We start from the raw sequence: 23,023 nt of genomic DNA, 5'->3' as shown, positions 1-23,023 counted from the left end.
TAGTGGTACCTCGGCAGCAGCTCGCGCAGGTGCTCTGGCTGCACCACGTGCGCGTCCCCAGCCTCTACCCCGGCCCCGGCCTCTAACAGCTATAGTAGGGGGTGCGGGTGCCTGATTGTCTCGGGTAGCACATGTACTCACCATTTGTAAGAGAATAGAAGATATAATTTTAGAATTGTGATGTCAAAGTATCGCACGACAAGGAATCAAATGAAGTGGAAATTTTTCCTAACAATTATATAGCCTCTCGTAGATAAGTACAGACGTCTCCGTACCAATCAACGAGACTCTAATAAACCGGCTTGTGATCCATGACTCCTATGAACCTATAGCTCTGATACCAACATGTCACGACCCCGGTTCGCCCTCCGTGAACATCGTGACGGCACCTAGTCTCTACGACTAGGTAAGCCTAAACTTGCGGAAGATAACCAAAACTTGCGAAAGATAACCAATTTAAAAACAGAAATAAGGCAATAATAGTATTAAATGTGCCGCTCAGTATACACCATATTCATATATATACCAAAACCAATATCTAAATCCAAGACCCGGAAACCCACGTATCACAAGATAAGATCAATACTACATGGCTCTAACTCCGGAATGTCTAATAAGAACAGAAAAATACAGAAGGGCTAAAATACTAAAAGCAAGAATAGAAAGGGACTTCTCAATCTGCGGACGTGGTAGATGTACCTCGAAGTCTCTCAGGCAGTCGCCTCCTCAAGGATGATAGGCCGGAGTAGAAGTACATGGATCTACACATGAAAAACATGCGCAGAAGAGGCATGAGTACAACACAACGATACTTAGTAAGTGCAAAGCCTAACCTCGGTTGGGTAGTAACGAGGAAGGTCAGGGCCCTACTGAGATTAAATAAATATAAAGATAACGGGATAAGATAAGCAGTGCAATTGAAAATCTATAGTAAGAATATACACAGGACAATAAGAGTACAATAACGGAAACAAAGATGAAGGCAAACCACAAGGAAGTACTACTCATAACAAGGATGATAATCAGGAATCTCTTGGTATCCTGAGGATCTCTTGGTATCCTCAATATGTGCTAGGATATCTTAGTATCACGAGGATCTCTTGGAATCCTCAATATATACTAGGGATCTCTCGGTATCCCGAGGATCTCTTGGTATCCTCAATATATGCTAGGGATCTCTTGGTATCCTCAGTATACATGCCAGGGATCTCTTGGTATACCGCACCTCAGTCCAGATCATAAATACAGCAGATGTGAAAATACCAGAAGCAGCAAAAATATAACAGCTGCAACAATTTCTCAAACACTTCCCGTCAACCATACGAAATCACCCCGAGGCCCCCGGGACCTCAACCAAAAGCACAAAAATCACCTAATACCTCATTCAAACTTGTACCAATCCTTAAAACACCTAAAACAACATCGAAACCTCGAATTAATCAAGGATTTAAGCCTAAGAACTCCAATTTTCCTCAAAATCGCTTTCAATCAAAAAGTCTATCAAACCTCATCTGAATGACCTGAAAGTTTGCACACACATCCCAAATGACGCAATGGAACTACTGCAATTCTTGGAATTCCATTCTGACCCTCGGATCAAAATCTAGCTATCAAACCGGAAACTTCAAAAATTCAACCTTCGGCGTTTCAAGCCTAAATTATCTACGGACCTCCAAAACACAATCCAAACATGCTCCTAACCCCGAAATCAACAAACAGAGCTAACAGAACCATCGAATTTCCATTCTGAGGTTGTCTTTACAATGTTTCGACTACGGTCAACTTTCCAACACTTAAGCTCTTATTTAGGGACTAAGTGTCTCAAAACTCCCCGAAACTCAAAACCGAACATCCCGACAAATCACATTAGAAGAAATAAATTTTGGGAAAGCAGTTAATAGGGGATTAGGACATTATTTCTTAAGACGACCGGTCGGGTCGTGACAAGCGCGTTCAGAAGTGAATTCGGAGGTTAGTGGGTCATTTTGGAGTCATTTGGCTAAAAATAAAAATTTGAAAGTTTTTGAGGAGTTTGACCGGAAGTGGAATTTTTGATATCGGGGTCAGAATCCAATTCTAGAAGTTGGAGTAGGTCCGTAATGTTGAATGTGACTTGCATCCAAAATTTGAGATCAATCGGATGTGATTTGATATGTTTCAACATCGAATGCAGAAGTTTGAAGTTCTAAAGTTCATTAAACTTGAATTGGGGTGAGATTGATGATTTCGATGTTGTTTAATGTGATTTGAGGCCTCGAGCAGGTCCATGTTATGTTAACTATTTTGTGTGATTGGACGGGGCCTCGAGGGTCTCGGGTGTGTTTCAGATCATTTCGGGCTGCTTTGCAATAGCTGTTGCTAGTGTCTGGTGCTGTTTTTCGCGTTCGCAAGGATCCTCTCGCGTTCACGAAAAAGGGTTTGGCTTCAGGGACTCTGTTCTTCGCGTTCGCGAAGAAGGAAATCTCTGTTGCATAGGTCTGACTTCGGAGGATCATAGCTCGCAATCTATAAAGAATTTGGAGATTATTCAAAAATGAAAGTTGTAGCCCTTTGTGTCTAGTATGCAGAAAGGTAAACCATTTAGCATTTGGATTTGTGTACCAAAAGTTATGGCTGGTACACTACAGGCTATTCAGGAAGATAAAGAAGAAATTTGTGTTGCATAGGGCTAACTTTGGCAGCTTGTATGTCACAATCTTTAAGGAAATGGGATTACAAAAACATGTAAGTGATAGATCTTGGTGTGTAGTTTTCAAAACATTAAACCATTTGTCAATTGGAGTTTTTTACAAAACTTTATGGCCATTATACTAGAGGCTGTCTGAGAAGAGTTTGGAAAATGGTTTTTGGGAATTTTCTTCTTCGCGAACGCAATGGGGGTCTCGCAAACGTAAAGAAGAGTCGCCTGGGCAGTGTATAAGTGTAAAGAGATGTGTTTGGCTCATTTCATCTCATTTCCTCTATGTTAGCTGACCTAGGAGCGATTTTGGAGCTCCATTTTCATCATCTATGTCAAGGTAAGTGATTCTCACCTATTGCAAGTTAATTACTTGGATTATATCTAGATCTTAACATGGAAAATCATGTAAATTAGTAGAAATTTTGGGATTTTGAAGGAAACCTAGAAAATTTGTATTCTTGGAATTTGACCGCGATTTTGGGTATGAAATTAAGAGAAAATCATATATTTAAGTTCGGGAGTTCATGGGTAAACTTTATCTTCGAAATATTTCGGAGTTCGAGCATGTGGGCCCGAGGGCAATTTTGTCAATTTTTAGATCGGGGTTAGGAATTGCTATAAATTGGATTGTAATTATTAATTGAACATATATTAATGGATTTGCATAATTATTGGCTAGTTTTGGAGCATTGTGCATCGATTCGAGTCTTCGGAAGGGCGTGGAATGCCGGTTATGGAAATTCGGAGCGAGGTGAGTCTCCTTTCTAACCTTGTAAGAGGGAATTATCCCCATAGGTGAAATAATTGGTTATGTGCTCCTATTTGTGGGGGTTACGTATGCATAAAATTATGAAAGTCCGTGCGTAGCTACTGTTATGTTTGAGTTTGGGTAGTCTAGGACCCAAAAGCATGCTATAATTGGAATATTTGTAATCTTATTGACAATTTGAATTGCTTAAATCACGTCGAATTAGTAAATGAATTTCTAAAAAGGTTAAACTTCATTTTCTTAAATTGTTATAAGAGGATTGGCTTTCTTTGGATAATTGTTCCATGTTGACTCCTTGGTTGACTATCTGTGTGTGTTTAATTTCGGAATGGGCCGAATGCCTCGGTAGATTAAATAGATGCATCTATGGTTCGCGTCATTCGACCATCTAGCAGTGCGCAATTTAAATATTGTTGGATCGGGCCATACGTCCTCGGCATGATTTGCGCATGCTTGTATTGCTCGCCTTGAGATTTATCGATATTGATATTTGCCCTCCCTAGCTTGAGATAATTGGAAATTAATAGATTATGAATCCAGAGATTTTTAATATAAAAAGAAACTTTTACATGTTCGTGACTTATTTGAAATTACTGTCGTTCTTAATAACTCCATGATTACTCGCATTAATAATATATTACTATTGGACCACTAGTAAGTGTCGAAGTCGACCTCTCGTCTCTACTTCTTCTAGATTAGACGGGATACTCATTGGGTACATGTTATTTTCGTACTCATACTACACTTGTTGTACATTTTTGTTGCACAGGTTTATGTGTGGCTAGTGACATGGTTGATACAGAGACTTAGGTGAGTTACATTTATCGAGACAACCATAGCCAGCAGATTCTCCTTCAGAGTATTGTACTGTATTTTCATTTCTGTCCACTTGTATTCCGGACAATTATTGTATTTTATTCCTTCCCTAATAAATACTCATTCACTTGTGACACCGGGTTCTGGGATGTCTATAGAAGTAGTCAGTATTTCGAAATTGTTAAAGATATCATTATTTATTCAGTGGAAATTTATTCCTTATTGTTTAAACTTATAAAAGAAGTGAAATCAAAAATATGTAAAACGAGAAACTACTAGTTATTTAGTATTGGCTTGCCTGACAATAGTGTCCGGCGCCATCGCGACCCTTAGTGGATTTTAGGTCATGACACTTACCTCACTCTGCAGTCAACTCAGAGCTCTACCGAGGCCTTTCCTCTAGAATTCGTCTCTAAACCGCTCGTATCTAACCACAATCGACTCGATAACGTCAAATAATGTTAAGAAAATAAATTACAATACGTAAAAATAGGATTTTTATACCTTTCCCAAAAAATATAAAAAAGTCAACCCCGGGGTCGCTTAGTCATACGCGAGATTCAGACCAAAATCCATTTATCCACTCACCCCCAAGCTCAATTATGCAATCAGTTTCAGAATCCGACCTCAAATTGAGGTCTAAATCCCTAATTTGCAAACCCCCCACCCCCAATTCTTCCTAAATCTCTAGTTTTCTACCATGGAAAAATAAAGATTAGGGATAGAAATTAATGGGTTATGAAATGGAAGAAAATGAGTTAAAGTGTACAAACTTATGAATTGGTGTTGAGTTTTCCCTTCAAAATCGCCTCTAGGCCGAGCTCTAATAGACAATTCATTAAAAATGGGAGAAATCTCATTTTTTGAAACATTTAAATCACTGGGCGCCAGGCCTTCTTCGCATTAGCAAAAGGCATGACGCGATTGCGAAGCACAACAACTCATTGGCCTACACGTTCGCGAGTTACCCTTCATGTTTGTGAAGGCTTACACCTACCTGCCCTCGCGTTGGCGATCCCAGAGTCGCTTTCACAAAGAGTAATGGTCTTATCCCCCTCCTAGGCCCATACCCCTATGCCTTCGCAAAAAGCTGGTCGCGTTTGCAAAGGGTAAAACCCCCAACACTCCGCGTTTGCGACCTAACCATCGCATTCGCGATGAAAAAAATCGTCCCCTGTCCTAGACTCCTCTTTGTGGTTGCGAGAAAGGCTTCGCGATTATGAAGCACATGAACCCTGATATAGCAGAAGCTCAAGAAACCAAAAAATTTCTAAGTTCAAATGGTCTGTAGGCTATCCGAAACTCACCCGATCCATCGCGGCTCCAAACCACATATGCACAGAAGTCCAAAAACCTCATACAAACTCGCTCGCGCTATCAAAGTACCAAAAATAACACCTAGAACTACAAATCGAACTCCAAATCAAACGAAATTTCCAATAAAACTTAAGAATTTCTATTTTAACAACCAGACGTCCAAATCACCTCAAGTTATTTCTGTTTTGCACCAAATTATCCAGACAAGTCACAAAAATAGTAACGAACCTATACCAAGCTCCGAAACTAAAATCCGTACCCCGTAGCAACAAAAGTCAAACTTTGGTCAAACCTTTAAATTCTTTTAACCTTTAAACTTCAAATTTTCAACAAATTGCGATAACTCGAGATAGGGACCTTAGAATTCAATTCCGGGCATACGCCCGAGTCCCAAATCACGATGCAGACCCAGTATGATAGTCAAAACATGGATCCGGTGCTTAATACTTTGACCGAAGTAAACTCAAATGGATTTTTAGGCATGAATTCTCATTTTAATCAATTTTCACATAAAGGCTCTCAGAAAAAAGGCGCGGACTATGCACATAAATCGAGGAAGGCTAAAAGAAGTTATTTGAGGTTTCAAAATACAGAATTAAGATTTAAAACTCTCGATGACCTATGGAGTCATCACATTCTACTCCTCTAAAATAACCGCTCATCCTAGAATAGACATAGAAAAGTACCTGGACTGGTGAAAAGGTGTGGATATCTACTCCACATAACCAGCTCAGACTCCAAAATAGCTTCCTCGACTGACTGACCTCTCCACTACACTCGAACTGAAGGATAACTCTTAGACCTCAATTGTCGGACTTGCCGGGCTAAAATAGCCACTGGCTCCTCCTTATAAGTCAAATCCTTGTCTAATTGGACTAAGCTGAAATCTAACAAATATGAAGGATTGCTGTCATACTTCCAAAGCATGAACACATGGAACACCGGATGAATTGCTGACAAACAGGTGGCAATGTGAGCTTGTAGGCCACCTCACCCACTCTCTGAAGAATATCAAAGAGTATGATATACCTAGGGCTCAACTTGCCCTTCTTCCCAAACCTCATCACACCATTCATGGGTGAAACTCAGAGCAATACTCTCTCTCCAACCATGTATGCAACTTCACAAACTCTATGGTCAACATAACTCTTCTGCCTGGACTGAGCTGTGCGAAGTCGATCCTGAATAATCTTGACCTTATCCAAAGCATCTTGTACCAAATCTGTACCAAACATCCGAGCCTCCCCCAGCTCAAACCATCCAACTGGTGAACGGCAGCGCCTCCCGCATAATGCCTCACAGGGAGCCATCTGAATGCTCGACTGTAGCTGTTGTTATAGGCAAAATCCTTAAGCAGGAAAGAACTGACCCCAAGAACTCCCCCGAAATCTCTAAGACAAGCGCAAAGCATATCCTCCATTATCTAAATAGTGCGCTCGGACTGTCCGTGCATCTGGGGATAAAATGCTATGCTCAACTCCACATCTGTACCCAACTCCCACTGTATTGCCTTCCAGAAGTGCAAGGTGAACTGCGTACCTCAATTAGAAATAATAGACACTGGCACACTACAAAGACAGACGATCTCACGGATGTAAATCTTAGCCAACCGCTCTGAAGAATAGGTAACTACCACGGGAATGAAATGCATTGACTTGGTCAACCTGTCCATAATAACCCATACCGCGTTGAACTTCCTCTAAGTCCGTGGAAGTCCAACAACAAAATCCATAGTGATATGCTCCCACTTCCACTCAGCAATCTCTAACTTCTGAAGAAAACTACCAGGTCTCTGATGCTCGTACTTAACTTGCTGACAATTTAGACACCAAGCTACATATGAAACTATGTACTTCTTCATCCTTCTCCACCAATAGTGCCGTCGCAAGTCCTGATACATCTTAACAGAACCCGGATGAATAAAATATTACTAACGGTGGGCCTCCTCAAGAATCAACTCACGAAGTCTATCTTCACTAAGCACACAAATACGACCCTACATCCTTAAAACCCATCATCCCCAACTGTAACCTGTTTGGCACTACCGTGCCGCACTGTGTCCCCGAGGACAAGCAATTAATGGTCATCATACTACCACTCTCTGATGCACTCATACAAGGAAGACTGAGCAAATGTGCAATCTTGAACACGACTGGGCTCCGAAATGTCTAAAGTCACGAACTGATTGGTCAAAGTCTGAACATCTGATGCAAGCTCTCACTAACTGGAATGTACGCAAGGCTTCCCATACTCATTGCCTTTCTATTCAAGGCATCAACCACCACATTAGCCTTCCCCGATGATAGAAAATGGTGATATCATAATCTTTCAACAACTCCAACCACCTCTTATACCTCAAGTTGACATACTTCTTCTTGAACAAATACTGTATACTCTGATGATCCGTGAAGAATACCTTGCACGGCACACCGTAAAGATGGTGCCTCCAAATCTTTAGCGCATGAATAATGGCTGCCAACTCTAAGTCATGAACAGGGTAATTCTTCTCATGAAGCTTCAACTACCGCGACACATATGCTATCATCCTGCCATCCTGCATCAATACTCCACTAAGCCCAATACGAGATGCATCATAATACAACGTGTAAGATCCTGAACATGTGGGCAACACCAACACCGGCGTCGTAGTTAAAGCAGTCTTGAGCTTCTGAAAGCACGACTCATACTCGTCTGACTATCTGAACGGGACACCCTTTTGGGTCAATCTGGTTAGTGGGGCTGCAATAGATGAAAACCCCTCCATGAACCGATAGTAATAACCCACCAAACCCAGGAAACTTTGGTTCTCCATAGCTGAAGTGGGTCTAGTTCAGTTCTGAATTGCCTCAATCTTCTTAGGATGCACCTGTATGCCCTCTATAGATACGCCATTCCCCAAAAAAGTGATTGAGTCCAACCAAAACTCGCACTTTGAGAACTTGGCATATAATTAGCTATCTCTTAGAGTGTGAGGTACAATCTAAAGATGCTGCTCGTGCTCCTCTCGACTGCAGGAGTTGATCAAGATATCATGAATAAATACAATCACAAAGGAATCCTGATAGGGCTTGAACACCTGATTCATCAAATACATGAATGCTGCTGGGGCATTTATCATCCCAAGTGGCATCACTATAAATTCATAATTCCTATACCTAGTACGAAAAACTGTCTTAGGGACATCAGATTTCTAATATTTAACTGATGGTAGCCAGACCTTAAATCAATCTTCGAAAACACTTTGGCACCCTGAAGCTGATCAAATAAGTCATCAATCCTCGGCAATGGATATTTGTTCTTGATGGTGACTTTGTTCAACTGTCGATAATCTATGCACATCCTCATCGATCCGTCCTTTTTCTTTATGAACTACACAAGTGCACCCCAGGGCGAGACACTAGGTCTAATAAAGCCCTTATCAAGTAAATCTTGCAACTGCTTCTTTAATTCTTTCAACTCTAGAGGGTCCATACGGTATGATGGAATAGAAATGGGCTGAGTGCCCAGAGCTAAATCAATATAGAAGTCAATATCTCTGTTGGGTGGAATCCCCAGCAGATCTGTAGGAAATACCTCTAGGAACTCACAAACAACTAGTACTGAATCCATGGAAGGAACCTCCGCACTAGAATAGCAGACATAAGCCAAATAATCTAGACACCCCTTCTCGACCATACGTCGAGCCTTCATATAAGAGATAACCCTGCTAGTAGAGTGTCCAAGAGTCCCCCCACTCTAATCTAGGCAACCCTGGCAAGGCTAAGGTCACCATCTTGGCGTGGCAATCCAATATAACATGATAAGGTGATAGCCAATCCATACCCAAGATGACATCAAAATCTACCATATCTAGAAGTAGAAGATCTACGCTAGTCTCAAGACTCCCAATAATAACCACACATGAATGATAGACACGATTTACTATAATAAAATCTCCTACAGGTGTGGACACATACATAGGAGCACTCAAAGAATCACGAGTCACAACCAGATATGAAACAAAATAGGATGACACATAGGAATAAGTAGAGCCCGGATCAAATAGAACTGAAGCATCTCTATGGAAAACCGGAATAATACCTATGACGATAGCGTTAAATGACTCAACTTCAAGCCTAGCTAGAAAAGCATAAAATCAGGCCGAGGCCCATCCACTCTAAACGACGTCTCTAGGACGGGACCTAGCTGGCTAGCCTCCACATCTAACTGACTGACCTCCACCTTTAGCTGCCAGACCCTTACCTCTAGCTAGCTAAGAAAGCAATGAAACAACCGTGCTGGAACCATGGTACTAGAACCCTACTACTGTGAGCTATCTGGTGCTCGAGGGAAAAATCTAGCAATGTGCCTCGGATCACCACAAGTATAACAAGACCTCGGCTATTGTGACTGCTGATCCAGAAACTGACCTTGTCAACCTGAATAACCACTTTGAGAACTCTGGAGTGGAGGTGCACTAATAGGAGCTGGTGGTGCACTGTAGGATAGGTGGTCAAGATGATACATATAAGGGAGGATGGCCTCTACCAAAAGTACCCCTACCTCCAAATGAGGCACCACTGAACCCATCGAAATGATGAGGTCTCTTATCAGACCCATGCCCTCTCTTATGTGCAAGAACCATCTCGATCCGCCTAGCAACATCAACTACCGCATGAAAGGAAATCTTACCCCTAGTCTCCTTAGCCATCTGTATCCTGATAGGGTGAGTGAGTCCATCAATAAACCTCATCACCCTCTCTCTCTCTCTCTCAGTAGGAAGTAAAATAAGAGCATGCCGGGCCAGATCCACAAAATAGGTTTCGTACTGAGTAACAATTATACTGCCCTGCTGGAGACGCTCAAACTACCTGTGGTAATCCTCTCTCAGTCTGATAGGGAGGAACTTCTCTAAAAAGCGGAGAGAACTGGTCCAAGTAAGAGCAGGTGCCCCAGCTGGTCTGGTCAACACATAATCTTTCCACCACCTCTTAGCGGAACCCGTCACCTCAAACACAACAAAATCGACACCATTGGTCTCAACTATCCCCATGTTCTGCAGCACCTTATGGCAGCAGTCAAGATAATCCTGTGGGTCCTCAGAAGGTGCACTACTTAAGTCAATTGGGAAGAGCTTTGTAAACTTGTTCGATCAAAATAAGCCCTCAGAAGACATGGCGGGCCTATCACCAACCTGTGTTGCAACAACCAACTGAACTACCCCAGCTGGCGGGACTACTGGAGTCTGATACTAGGAGCCATTTGCTCTAGAGTGTGAGTAGAGAGAGTTTGTGCTCCTCCCCCAGCCTGGGAGACGGTTGGTGCCATCAAAAATGTACCGGCCTGGGCCACACTTTTCATAAGGCCCACCAGACGAACTAGAGCATCTTGAAGCACTGGAGTGACGATGAATCCCTCCAAGACCTAAGTGGTTCCAACAGGTACAGTCTGAGGCGGAACCTCATCATCAAAATCCACCTAAGGCTGCATTGCTGGTGTTATTGCTCGAGCTCAAGGCAGAGCTCTGTCTGTGCCTCGACCTCGACCTCTTCCCCTCGTAGGAGATGCCACTGGAGGCTCCGGCAGTTGTCCAGTTAAAGATATAGTACGAGTTCTCGCCATCTACAAGAGAACAAGATTAGAATAGTTCAATTATTAATGATAGAATAAAATCGCACGATAGAGAATAATAGAAGTGAAGTTTATCCTAAACTTCATAGCCTCTGGAATATAAGTACAGACGTATCCACATCGATCCTCCAGACTTTACTAAGCTTGCTCATGACTCGTGAGACCTAAGTAACCTAGTGCTCTGATACCAACTTGTCACGACCCAGAATTCCCACCTTCGGGACCGTGATGGTGCCTAACATTTCACTCGCTGGGTAAGCCTATGTTAGAGAAATTTCTTTTGCCAATTTTAAAAACTTTGAAAAATTTAACCAATTAACATAAATGAAACAAAAATAAAGTACAAAGTAGCATAATAACCCAAATATCTAGTACAATTGGGATCTGGAGTCACAAGTACACGAGCTTCTAGAGGTTCTACAAATAGAGTCTGAAATAGGTACACTTGTCTCGAATGAAATGAACAATATATAGGGAAAGAGGAAGGGGACTTCAAGGTCTGCAGACACCAACAGATCCACCTCGAGTCTCTAAATAAGATAATCCGAGCTGATCAACCTCACAGATAGCTAGGACCAGTACCCAAATCTACACAAGAAGTGTAGAGTGTAGTATGAGTACAACCGACCCAATGTACTGCGTAAGTGTCAAGCTGTAACGACCCGACTGGTCATTTTGAGCATTTGCAATTCTCTCGCCAGTTCTCGGGCATGACTAGCCCCATATGATGTACTATGACTTATGTAAATCATCGGTTTTGGTTTTCAGGGTTATTAGAATAGATTTGGAAGAACAATTCTCAGTTTGAAGCTTTAAATTTGAAAGGTTTGACTAATTTTTGAATTTTTAGTATTTGATCTCAGATTTAAATTTTTATGATTTGGTTAGCTTCGTTAGGTGATTTTTGACTTGGGAGCGCGTCCGGAATGTGATTTGGAGGTCCGTGGTAGATTTAGGCTTGAATTGGCAAAATTGGAAATTTGGAGTTTCCGGTTGGCAGTGGAAATCTTGATATAGAGGTTGGAATAGAATTATGGAAGTTGGAGAAGGTTCGTAGTGTCATTTGTAAAGTCTGTGCAAAATTTCAGGTCATTCAAATGAGGTTTGATAAGTTTCGGCGTTGTTTGTGGAATTTGGAAATTTAGATGTTCTTAAGCTTGAATCCGAGGTTGATTTGGTGTTTTGATGTTGTTTTGAGTGATTCAAAGGTTCCACTAAGTTTGAATGATGTTATGGGATGTGTTGGCATGTTTGGTTGAGGTCCCGAGGGCTCCGGATGTGTTTCGGGTGGTTATCGGAGTATGTTTGGCTTTGAAGAGACTGTTGTTACTGCTGTATTTTTCTTCTGCTGGTTTCCTTATACGCGATCACAAGAGAGGGGCCACGATCGCATAGGTCTGTTGAGGGCAGCTGAGGAAAATTTTTCTATGCGATCGCCAATTGGGGTCTACGATCACAAAGGTATGTTGAATTGGCTAACGCGAACGCGTGGCTGAGGTCGCATTCACGAAGAAGGATTTGGAGCAGTCGTAAGGTGAAGGAATTTCTCTATGCGATCGCGTAGTGAAGGTCCTGTTCGCGATGGTTGATGAGTTTGTTATTCGCGATCGCGTATGTGTTTCTATGATCGCATAAGGAAAGTTGAGGGGCAATCCATTTTTGTGCTTCGCGATCGCAAGGCAAATTCCGCGATTGCGATGAAGGAAATAACTGGGCAGAATGTTTAAGTTAAAAAATGAGAGTTTTGGTCCATAATCTCAAATTTCATTAGAGAGATCGGGAGGAGGCGATTTTGGAGGGGATTTTCAGATAATTGATTGGGGTAGGTGTTCTTCACTTAAATTTGGTTAAATTCCATGATTATGTCTTGGTTTTATCATTTAATTTTGGAATTTGGGGTAAAAATTGGGGAAAATAGAAGAAAATTTGGAGAGTTGATTTTGGGGTTTTGGATGGCCATTTGATGTCGGATATTTGTAAATTTGATATGGGTGGACTCGTTAGCAAATGGATTTTCCAGTTTTATAATTTTTATCGGATTCTGAGACGTGGGCCCAGGGGTCGGGTTTGAGCCAATTTCGGGATTTTTGAGTTTAATTTGATTATTTTTGCTTGTTCTTTGTTCCTTTAGCGCGTATTAATGGTATGAGTCTGGTTTTGGTTAGATTCGGAGCATTTGGAGGTCGATTCGAAAGGCAAGAGCATCACGGGCTAGAGTTAGGACCGGATTGAGATAAGTAATAATTGTAAATGTTGTTCTAAGGGTATGAAACCCCGGATTTCACATCGTTGTGCTACTTTGAGGTGATGTACACGCTAGATGACGAGCGTGGGGTCATGCACCATTGGGGATTATGACTTGGTCCATCCCATACGACTATTAAGTTACGTATTTGATTGAGTGAGGCCAAGGGACTGTGTTGTGAGGATATTATTGGATTGGGTTGCACACCGCAGTAGGTTGTTACTGATTCATGATATTGTAAGGCCGAGACCTGATTGTTTTATGCCACAAGGTGGATTGTTGTTATGTGAGGCCGAGTGCCCGATTGATTATGCCACAAGATGGCTTGTTATAACACTTGGGCTGTAAGAGCCCCTCCAGAGTCTAAACACCCCCAGTGAGCGCGGGTACCCAATGTACAAGATGTGATGTATCTCGGGGGCTGTTGTTGTTTCCAATTGTTGCCCGAGGGGCTGTTCTTGATCCATGTTTTGCCCGAGGGGAAGTTCTTGATTCATGTTATTCCCGAGGAGTTAATTACGAGTGATTATGAGGTAGCGCGAGGGGCTGGTTCTTTTGATATTATGCCAGATGGGCAGTTTATGGTACATATTTTGCCCGAGAGGTTGTTTATGTTTCTATCATTTTTACTCACTGTTTTATCACTCGTTTGAAACTATTGGAAGATGTTTTAAAAAAGGAAAGGGTTTTTGCTGAAACTGAGTTTGATTTACGAAATAAATGATTTCTATACTATTTTGGAAATGTACTGTATTTGTTGTAGCGTTATGACATGGTTTAAGTGTTTTCTTACTACTTATTCTTCATTTACTTTTATTACTTAATGAGTTGGTGTACTCACATTACTCCCTGCACCTTGTGTCCAGATTTAGGTATTTCTGAACTCGGTGGCGGGTGTTGATCACTCAATCGCAGGTTCATCGGGGTTAGCAAGGTAGTTGTCTGGTGATCGCGACCCTACTTTCTCCCTACTTTATTCTTCCTTAGTGTATTGTTTTGTGATTTTCCTGGCAGTGTTGGCCTTGATGTCATCAGAACAGTGGTAGTAGATGCTTATGACTTGTAACACCCTGATGTCGGGCTTGTGTATTCATTCCACACTGCTTATTTTAACTTATAGTAAGGAATTTTGGTTAATTAATGGCTTAAAAATGACTTCTTATGATTTTCTGGTTGGTTTGAGTTTGTGTCAGCTGGCCTAGTTTCATGATCGGCGCCATCACGATCGGGTCAGTTTTAGGGTCGTGACAAGTTGGTATCATAGCCTAGGCTACATACGTCTCACGAGTCATGAGCAGGTTTAGTAGAGTCTCGCGGATCAGTACAGAGACATCTGTACTTATCCTCGGAAGGCTGCATAACCTTTAGGAAATCCCACATTCTTGAATTATGATCGTGCGTCCTTGATTCAGCTTGAAATGTAACTCTTTGAATTCCTTTCAAGCATCCGTATGCGCGCATGAGCGCTTGATATTAGCTGTGCATCGATGACTTATGATTGCCTGATCGAAGGGTGAGATGTGATTTCTGTATGTTGATGTTGGGCCAGTCTGGAGGCCTTGAGGCCGGGTTTTTCCTATAGTTTGAGCATTGAGGCATTAATTGTGTGAGCAGGTGCTTCTAGATTTATATGTTCGGCAGTGTCCCTGTTAGTGGAAGTGAGGACCGGATGGCTATGTGATGAGTATGATGTGACTGCGAGATGTGTTCATATGATTGGAATGTGACGAGAAGGGTCTGCTTGAGGATAGCAAGCACTATTTGGTGCTTGATTTCCATCTTGATTTGATGTATAGCCCCGAGTTATGGGTGTGTGAAGGATCTTTTCATGTTGTTTAGTTAGGGAGTAAAGTAGATTTTATGTCGTGATATGAGTTCAGACTCAGGAAGATTAAGTGATAGCGTGATGTTTATGACGGTGGAAGGGTATGAAGAGATGTTATTTTGAGGCAAAGCAGGTGAGTTATCTCCTGCAGGGTGTTCTGAGGTTTGTGTGATCCCTATGTTGTTTGTTGGGATCCCTCTTTTACTAGTGAAATATGTGTGTTACAATTTGAGTTTGGAACGCTTATAAGAGTGGGCATGACTGTTACAAGGGTGAATATGAGATTTGTAGATGATTTGAAGTACTAAATGGTTTGTGTTGCATGAGCTTATGAAAGATTTAGTTTAATCTCACCATGGTATTATGGCAGTAGTAGAGTATGGGTATTGTGAGTCTTGTGTGTTTTGACCTATGGCTTTGAGCCAAGTAGGGGAGTATGCTATTGATTAGTTGATTGCACGATTATGTGTTGTATTAGTTTCAGTTTGAGGTATATTAGTGAACCAGTGTGGCTTACAGAGGTTGAGGTCGAGGATGACTCGATTAAAGAAATATTTTTAATAAAGGTTGTGTTATTGTCACGACACAATTTAGGATTGTGACCGGAGCTTAGGAGCAAGTGCTCCCAAGTAAGCCTCATCGGTAATTTTACAGAAAATCGGACAGAGTTTCCCCTGTTTTTGGACTATCCCAAATTTTTTCCCTGTCACAAATCTGCAACCAAACATCCTAATAGCAATTCAACAATTGACAACTTGTCAATTAACCAATATAAGTCTCCACCATAACTAAATCACCAACTAACCACTAGAAATACTAATTTATCTCCAACTTTGATAAATGAGAACAATACTCTACATAAGACTATAATAACAAAAGAATACTCATGACACTAAAATAGTGACTATGGAGCAACTCTAAGAGTTCAATGAAAAGACCATAACAATAAATAAAATCTCTGCCCACGCGAACAAGTGCGAGGCTCACCAAGAATTCTCAACCTGCGCGCTCTAATTAACGAGATCCTCGCCTGTGTCAGCTGTTGTCTCTGTAAAAAAAATTAGCGGGGAATGAGTCGCTAGCTCAGTGAGTAATAACGCTTAACCACAACCGTTTTAATTTGGAGACAAGTTAGAAGCATGCTAGTATTTCAAAGAGAAAATAACGTTTTTTAGAAACAATAAATAAATTTTCAGTCTCATCACGCTTTTCTTGTAGTAAAACATAATTAACCATTCAGTAATAAGCTCGGTAACCACTGTATAATATCAGTATTCACATTTTAGGAGGTTTCAATGAATGGATCATGTAATCGGTATAACTGTGGACTTCTTTGCAAGAAGTTATATATAACGGTAGTCCCTACTCGAGGGAAATCGATAACAGTATGCTAGTTCTACCTTCCCACTAGCGAGGGCTATAACGGTAATTTGTAATTACAAGGTGCACCAGGTCTAACGAACCCGCCGTTAGCTACGGGATCCTTCAATGTCTACTCCCATTTATACTTGTCTCTGTAATCCGTATATACTCGTAGAAACTATTCTAAAACAATATAGGGCATTTCGGTTTTTATCAAATCATATAATGTTCTTTCGATAACAGTAAATTCAAGCAACAGTCAAACAGATCTAGTGACAACGAAAATATTTAAAACCACGGTATTTATTTCAAATAATTATTTCGGTATCATATCGATTAAAAGACTTGTCACATATGCAACTCAAAATAATCGGTAACATATTCATATTAAAAATCATGTGTAAATCATGCAAGTTATGAAAACACAAATTGCGGTAAGATTACTACTCACTGTACTCATGCCGAAATACCAAATGCTTCACCTCGAGCAATTCGTACAAATTCCTCCAATCAATCTATAATTATATAATATCAATCTCATGTTAATTTCCTTCTTTAGGCTAATTCATAGCTAATTTAGAATACCCAATCATCGGGGTTCATGTTTGGATCCTAATTTGTGGATTTCTATTTACCCTTATATGAGTAATTACTAATTTATCAACTCCAACCTATTCATATAATTTATTACTCCAAATTTCATAAAGTTCTATTGGTTCTTTAGGAAGAAAATTCTCAATTGTGTGAATGAACTAGTGTAATTTCTATTACTCTGTAGAATCTTCCAATCAAGAGAATCAAAATTAAAATCCACCAGAAGAAAAAGTTCAAGTAATACCCGTAAGAGACAATTTGTGCTTAAGATTCCTCAACAGTTATAGATATGGCTCCAATACGTTGCACCCACTTTTTCCTCCTTCTTTTCTCGTTTCCTTCTTTCTTCCTCTGCTCTTTTTCTTTTCGTTTTTACGCTGTTTTGAAGCTTTCTGCTTCGTTTCCTTCAGAAGCAATTTGCTTCTAACCCTTTTCACCTTTTATTAGCAGATGTGCCAATGGGCTTTGGCCCTTTGGTTTAAATGCTTATCTTTTTTCTTTTTTATTTTATTTTTATAGTTAGCTGATTTTCTCTTTCTTTCTTTTTTTTAAAAGAAAACTTAAATTATTTACTAAATACCCCATTTGACCTCATTTAAAACATTGGGGTATTACACTCTCCCCACCTTATGAAATTCGGTCCCCGAATTTAACTCAAGTACGTACCTCTAAACTGAAACAAATGGGGATATTTCACTTGCATATCTTTTTCTACCTCCCAAGTAGCTTCTTCAACGGTATGATTTCTCCATAAAACTTTAACGAACACAATTTCTTTTGACCGTAGCTTTCTTACTTGCCTATCAACAATTACCATCGGCTCCTCCTCGTAAGACATCTTTTCATCGAGCGGTATTGTCGGTGCTTCAATCACCTGAGATGAGTCTGATATACATTTTCTTAGTATTGAGACATGAAACACTGGATGAATAACATAACTCAGGAGGAAGTGCCAAAAGATAAGCCACCGCTCCCACTCGGTCTACTATCTCATACGGTCCTATAAACCTGTGGCTCAACTTGACTCTTTTCCCAAACCGCATTACACCTTTCATAGGGGAGACTCGTAGGAACACTTTGTCTCCAATTGTGAACACTAAATCTCTTCTTCTCTTATCAGCATAAGACTTTTGTCTGCTTTGAGCTGCAAGCAATCTCTATATGATCAATTGGACCTTGTCCATAGCTTTTTGTACTAGGTCGGGTCCCAATAAGTTAGTCTCACCAGCTTCAAACCATCCGATAGGAGAACGACACCTTCTACCATACAATGCTTCGTACGGTGCCATTTGAATACTGGACTGGAAGCTATTGTTGTAAGAAAATTAAGCTAATGGTAGATAAGTGTCCCAACTACCTCCAAACTCAAGAATGCAAGCTCTCAACATATCCTCCAAGATCTGAATAGTACGTTCAGACTGCCCGTCTGTCTGTTGATGAAATGCAGTACTAAGATCTACTCGTGTACCCAATGCTTCTTGAAAAGATTTCCAAAAGCGTGAAGTGAACTGTGATCCTCTATCAGAGATGATGAATACTGGAACTCCGTGAAGTCGGACAATTTCGTTCATAAATATCTGTGCATACCTGACTCCACCATATGTAGTCTTCACCGGCAAAAAGTGTGCTAATTTCGTCAGCCGATCTACAATCACCCATACCGAGTCATAACCTCTAAGGGTTCGTGGTAGCCCAGTGACAAAATCCATAGTAATTCCTTCCCATTTCCACTCTGGAATCTCAATTTGTTGTAGTAATCCTGCGGGTCGCTGATGCTCAGCCTTGACCTGCTGACAAGTCAAACAACTAGAAACAAAGTTAGCCACATCTTTCTTCCTACCTTCCCACCAATAAAATTGCTTTAGGTCATGGTACATTTTTGTGGATCCAGGATGTATGGTGTATTTAGTGTTGTGAGCTTCTTTAAGAATAGCATGTCTCAACCCATCTACGTATGCTACACATAGCCTCTCACACATTCGAAGAACACCATCACTTTCAACAGTCATATCCTTGCTTTTGCCATCTAGGACCTTATCTCTGTATTTACATAATCGTTCATCCTCATATTGGGTGGCCTTAATGCGCTCAACAAATGAAGACTTAGCCTGAGCACAAGCCAACAATGCCTCTGAATTTCTGACACAAAATCTGATACCTGTATCTTCTAGTCTCTGAATATCTTTAGCTAAAAGTCTCCTTGTAGGGGCTATATGTGCCAAACTCCCCATTGATTTTCTACTCAATGCATCAACCACCACATTGACTTTTCCAGGATGATACAAAATAGAACAATCATAGTCTTTGAGTAGTTCCATCCAACGACGCTGCCGAAGATTTAAATCTCTTTGCTGAAATATATACTTCAGACTTTTATGGTCAGTATAAATCTCACAAGTTTCGCCGTATAGATAATGCCTCCAAATCTTTAGAGCAAATACCACTGCAGCCATCTCTAAATCATGTGTAGGATGGTTTTTCTCGTGCTTTTTCAATTGTCTCGAAGCATAAGCTACAACACGACCATTTTGCATGAGAACACATCCTAATCCCACCCTCGAGGCATCACAGAATACTGTAAATCCTCCAGAACCTGATGGTAAGGCTAATATTGGTGCAATTGTCAGACACATTTTGAGTTTCTGAAAGCTTTGCCCACATTCCTCCGTCCACTAAAACTTTGCATTTTTCTGTGTTAGCTTGGTCAGCGGCGATGCTATTCTGGAGAAATCCTGCACAAAACGCCTGTAATAGCCTACTAAGCCTAAAAAGCTACGTATCTCTGTAGGAGAAGTAGGTCTGGGCCATTTCTACATAGCTTCGGTCTTCTTAGGATCTACTATAATTCCATCTTAAGATATAACATGTCCTAGAAATGATACCGACTTTAGCCAGAATCCACACTTCGAGAACTTAGCATAAAGCCGATGTTCTCGCAATGTCTGCAACACAGTCCTGAGATGATTCTAGTGTTCTCCTTGGCTACGAGAATATATCAGGATATTATCAATAAATACTATTACAAAGCTATCCAAAAACGGCTTGAACACTCTATTCATTAAATCCATGAATGCAGCTGGAGCATTTGTCAGTCCGAAAGGCATCACAAGAAACTCATAGTGCCCGTATCGAGTTCTGAAAGCAGTCTTAGAAATATCTTCATCTTTGATTCTAAGTTGATGATAATCAGAACAGAGTTCAATCTTTGAAAAGTGGAAAGATCCTTGTAACTGGTCAAACATGTCATCTATACGAGGCAAAGGATATTTATTGCGTATTGTTATCTTGTTCAACTGCCTGTAGTCAATACACATTCTCATGGATCCATCTTTCTTCTTTACGAACAGTACTGGTGCACCCCATGGTGATACACTAGGTCTAATAAAACCCTTATCTAACAAATCTTGTAACTGTTGCTTTAGCTCTCTCAACTCTGCTAGTGTCATTCAATATGGGGGTATCGATATGGGCTATGTGTCAGGTAGCAAATCAATATCGAAGTCTATTTCTCGTACTGGAGGCAATCCTGGTAAATCCTTAGGAAATACATCAGAAAATTCTCTCACTATGGGTACATTTTCTATACTAACTGTTTCCTTTCTTGTGTCATTTACAATAGCTAAGAGACACAAGCAACCTTTCTTCAGAAGTCGTTGAGCCTTCATAAAAGATACAATTTTGCAAGTCTCTAGAACCTGACTCCCTCTTAGAATAAAACTGGGTTCATTTGGTATCTCAAACTTAACTATCTTTGCATGACAATCGACTATAGCATAGCAAGAATATAGCCAATCCATTCCCATCAGCATGTCAAAGTCAATCATATCAAGTACAATAAGGTCAGCTAGGGTATCTCTACCCTCGACCCAAATCTGACAAGCATGATACACGTATTCAGCTAATAGAGACTCTCCAACAAGAGTAGCAACTAGAAAAGGATCATTCAATAGCTCGGGCTGTCTACTAAATCTCAAGGCAAAGTACGAGGACACATAGGAGTGGGTAGATCCCAGATCAATCAACGCAAGTGCATCAAATGAACAGACAGAAAGAATACCTGTAACCACTGCATTCGAGGCCTGAGCATCCTGTCTAGTAAATGCAAAAAATCTCGCCTGACCTCTTGTAGCATTGCCTTGTCCTTGATTCACATTAGTACGGTCTCAAACACCTCGACCTCTATTTCCTGTACCTGTAGCACCTGAAGTATTATGAGTAGTCTGAGTCGGTGCAGCTGACTGAATAGAAGCCTGGTTGAAATTTCTCGGAGGCTGAGGGCAATCCCTCAAGGGATGTCCCAACTAGCCACACCGAAAGCACTCTCTAGTTAGAACACGACATTGGCCCAAATGTGATCTACCACAAGTCTGGCAGACTGGAGGAGTGGCATATATCTGCCCAGAATTATGATGTCCAGAAGATAAAGGTCCCCTATTACCCTGTCTGTAAGGTGGTCTGTATGTGGACTATGAAGACATGTGTGTCCCTGTCTGAGAACACTGTTGTTGTTGTTGTTGTCCCTGATTTCCCGCTCTTCTATTTTCACTAAAACCACCACTGAAGGCCCCTCCTATCTTGTCCTTCTTACATAAATCACTAGCTACACGATCCTCACGTCCCTTGTTTTCAATCTTTCTAGCAAGGTCGACTACATCAGAGTAGGATAAAGTCTTCATCTGTGGGGCTACTGCAGTGTATAGACGACAAACCAATCCATCAACAAACCTCTGAACTCGAGCTTCTTCGGCAGGCACTAAGTGAGGAGCATATATAGCCAGCTTACAGAACTTAGTATTATATGTTGACACATCCATATCAGGAGTCTGAACCAATCTCTCAAAGTCTCTAGCATGTTGTTGCATCAGATTGTCTAGAAGAAAATGATTCTTGAACAATTTAGTGAACTCGTCCCATGTCAGTGGTGCTGCTCCTACTGGCCTTCTTAGCAATACAGTTTCATACCATGTGTTGGCCATATCCTCTAGTCTGTATGCTGCGAGCTCCACGGCTCTCTCACTAGAACATCCAAGAGCACGTAATGCCTTGAGTGTCCCATCCAAGAAACCTTGAGGATCTGCTGAACTATTGGAACCTGTGAATTTTGGTGATTTCAATTTCAGGAACTCGTGTAGGGATACTTCCTTATTCCCGAAAGGCTGAGTCTGTGTAGGTGCTTGTGTCTGTAAAGTAGCCTGAGGAGCTAAACTTCCGCCCGGAGTAGGCACCAATGCCTCTAGCACATTCAATAACCTTTCCACTGCATCTGCAGGTAAGGCAACAATAGGTACAATAGTTGACACTGGTGGTGGAGCGTTCTGAACTCCCTGCCCTTGCACTTGATCTGGCATAATAGCTTGGTTTTGACCCATGTTCCCAATTTGGGGTTGAGGAGCAGTCTGTCTTCTAGTTTTATGAACCCCCAACTTGACCGCCATCCCGGGTAGCACCACGTCCAGAAGATGAGGGTGTGCGTGTCCTAGCCATCTGAGAAGGAAATATTCGAAAGTCAATCTCAAGTTATCTCAACGTACGATCAAAGAATGAAAGAAGGGAAAACATTCCTAAATGTTCAGTAGCCTCGAGATCATAAGTATGGGCGCCTACATACCCATGAACAAGACTTTACTAAATATTGCTCCATGTCTCGGGACTTAAAGCCTAAGCTTTGATACGAACTTTATCACGACCCAATTTAGGATTGTGACCGACGCTTAGGAGCATGTGCTCCCAAGTAAGCCTCATTGGTAATTTTACAGAAAATCGGACAGAGTTTCCCCTGTTTTTGGACTATCCCAAATTTTTTCC

General features: G+C 41.1%; 1 protein-coding gene across 1 annotated transcript; it reads right to left on the bottom strand.

The window, feature by feature from the left end:
* Positions 1-20,688: 20,688 nt before the first annotated feature.
* Positions 20,689-22,587, bottom strand: LOC138885477 (uncharacterized). Its single transcript, XM_070166430.1, has 2 exons — positions 21,695-22,587; positions 20,689-21,310 (listed from the first exon to the last, which is right to left on the bottom strand). Exons 1-2 carry the CDS (start codon positions 22,585-22,587, stop codon positions 20,689-20,691), a joined length of 1,515 nt encoding a protein of 504 aa, XP_070022531.1.
* Between the last annotated feature and the right edge of the window lie 436 nt (positions 22,588-23,023).

The sequence above is a fragment of the Nicotiana sylvestris genome, chromosome 2 (assembly GCF_000393655.2).
Source record: "Nicotiana sylvestris chromosome 2, ASM39365v2, whole genome shotgun sequence".
Lineage (NCBI taxonomy): Eukaryota > Viridiplantae > Streptophyta > Magnoliopsida > Solanales > Solanaceae > Nicotiana > Nicotiana sylvestris.
Note: the sequence above shows the minus strand (reverse complement) of the source record. Positions and strands in the feature narration are given on the sequence as shown.

What these genes read in the sequence shown, in the direction of transcription:
- LOC138885477 (XM_070166430.1), bottom strand. Translation starts at nt 22,587, where the DNA reads ATGGGTCAAAACCAAGCTATTATGCCAGATCAAGTGCAAGGGCAGGGA. An exon ending in TCTCAGACAGGGACACACAT is followed by an intron (nt 21,311 to 21,694) that starts GTCTTCATAGTC and finishes TGCATTTACTAG; the next exon opens with ACAGGATGCTCAGGCCTCGA.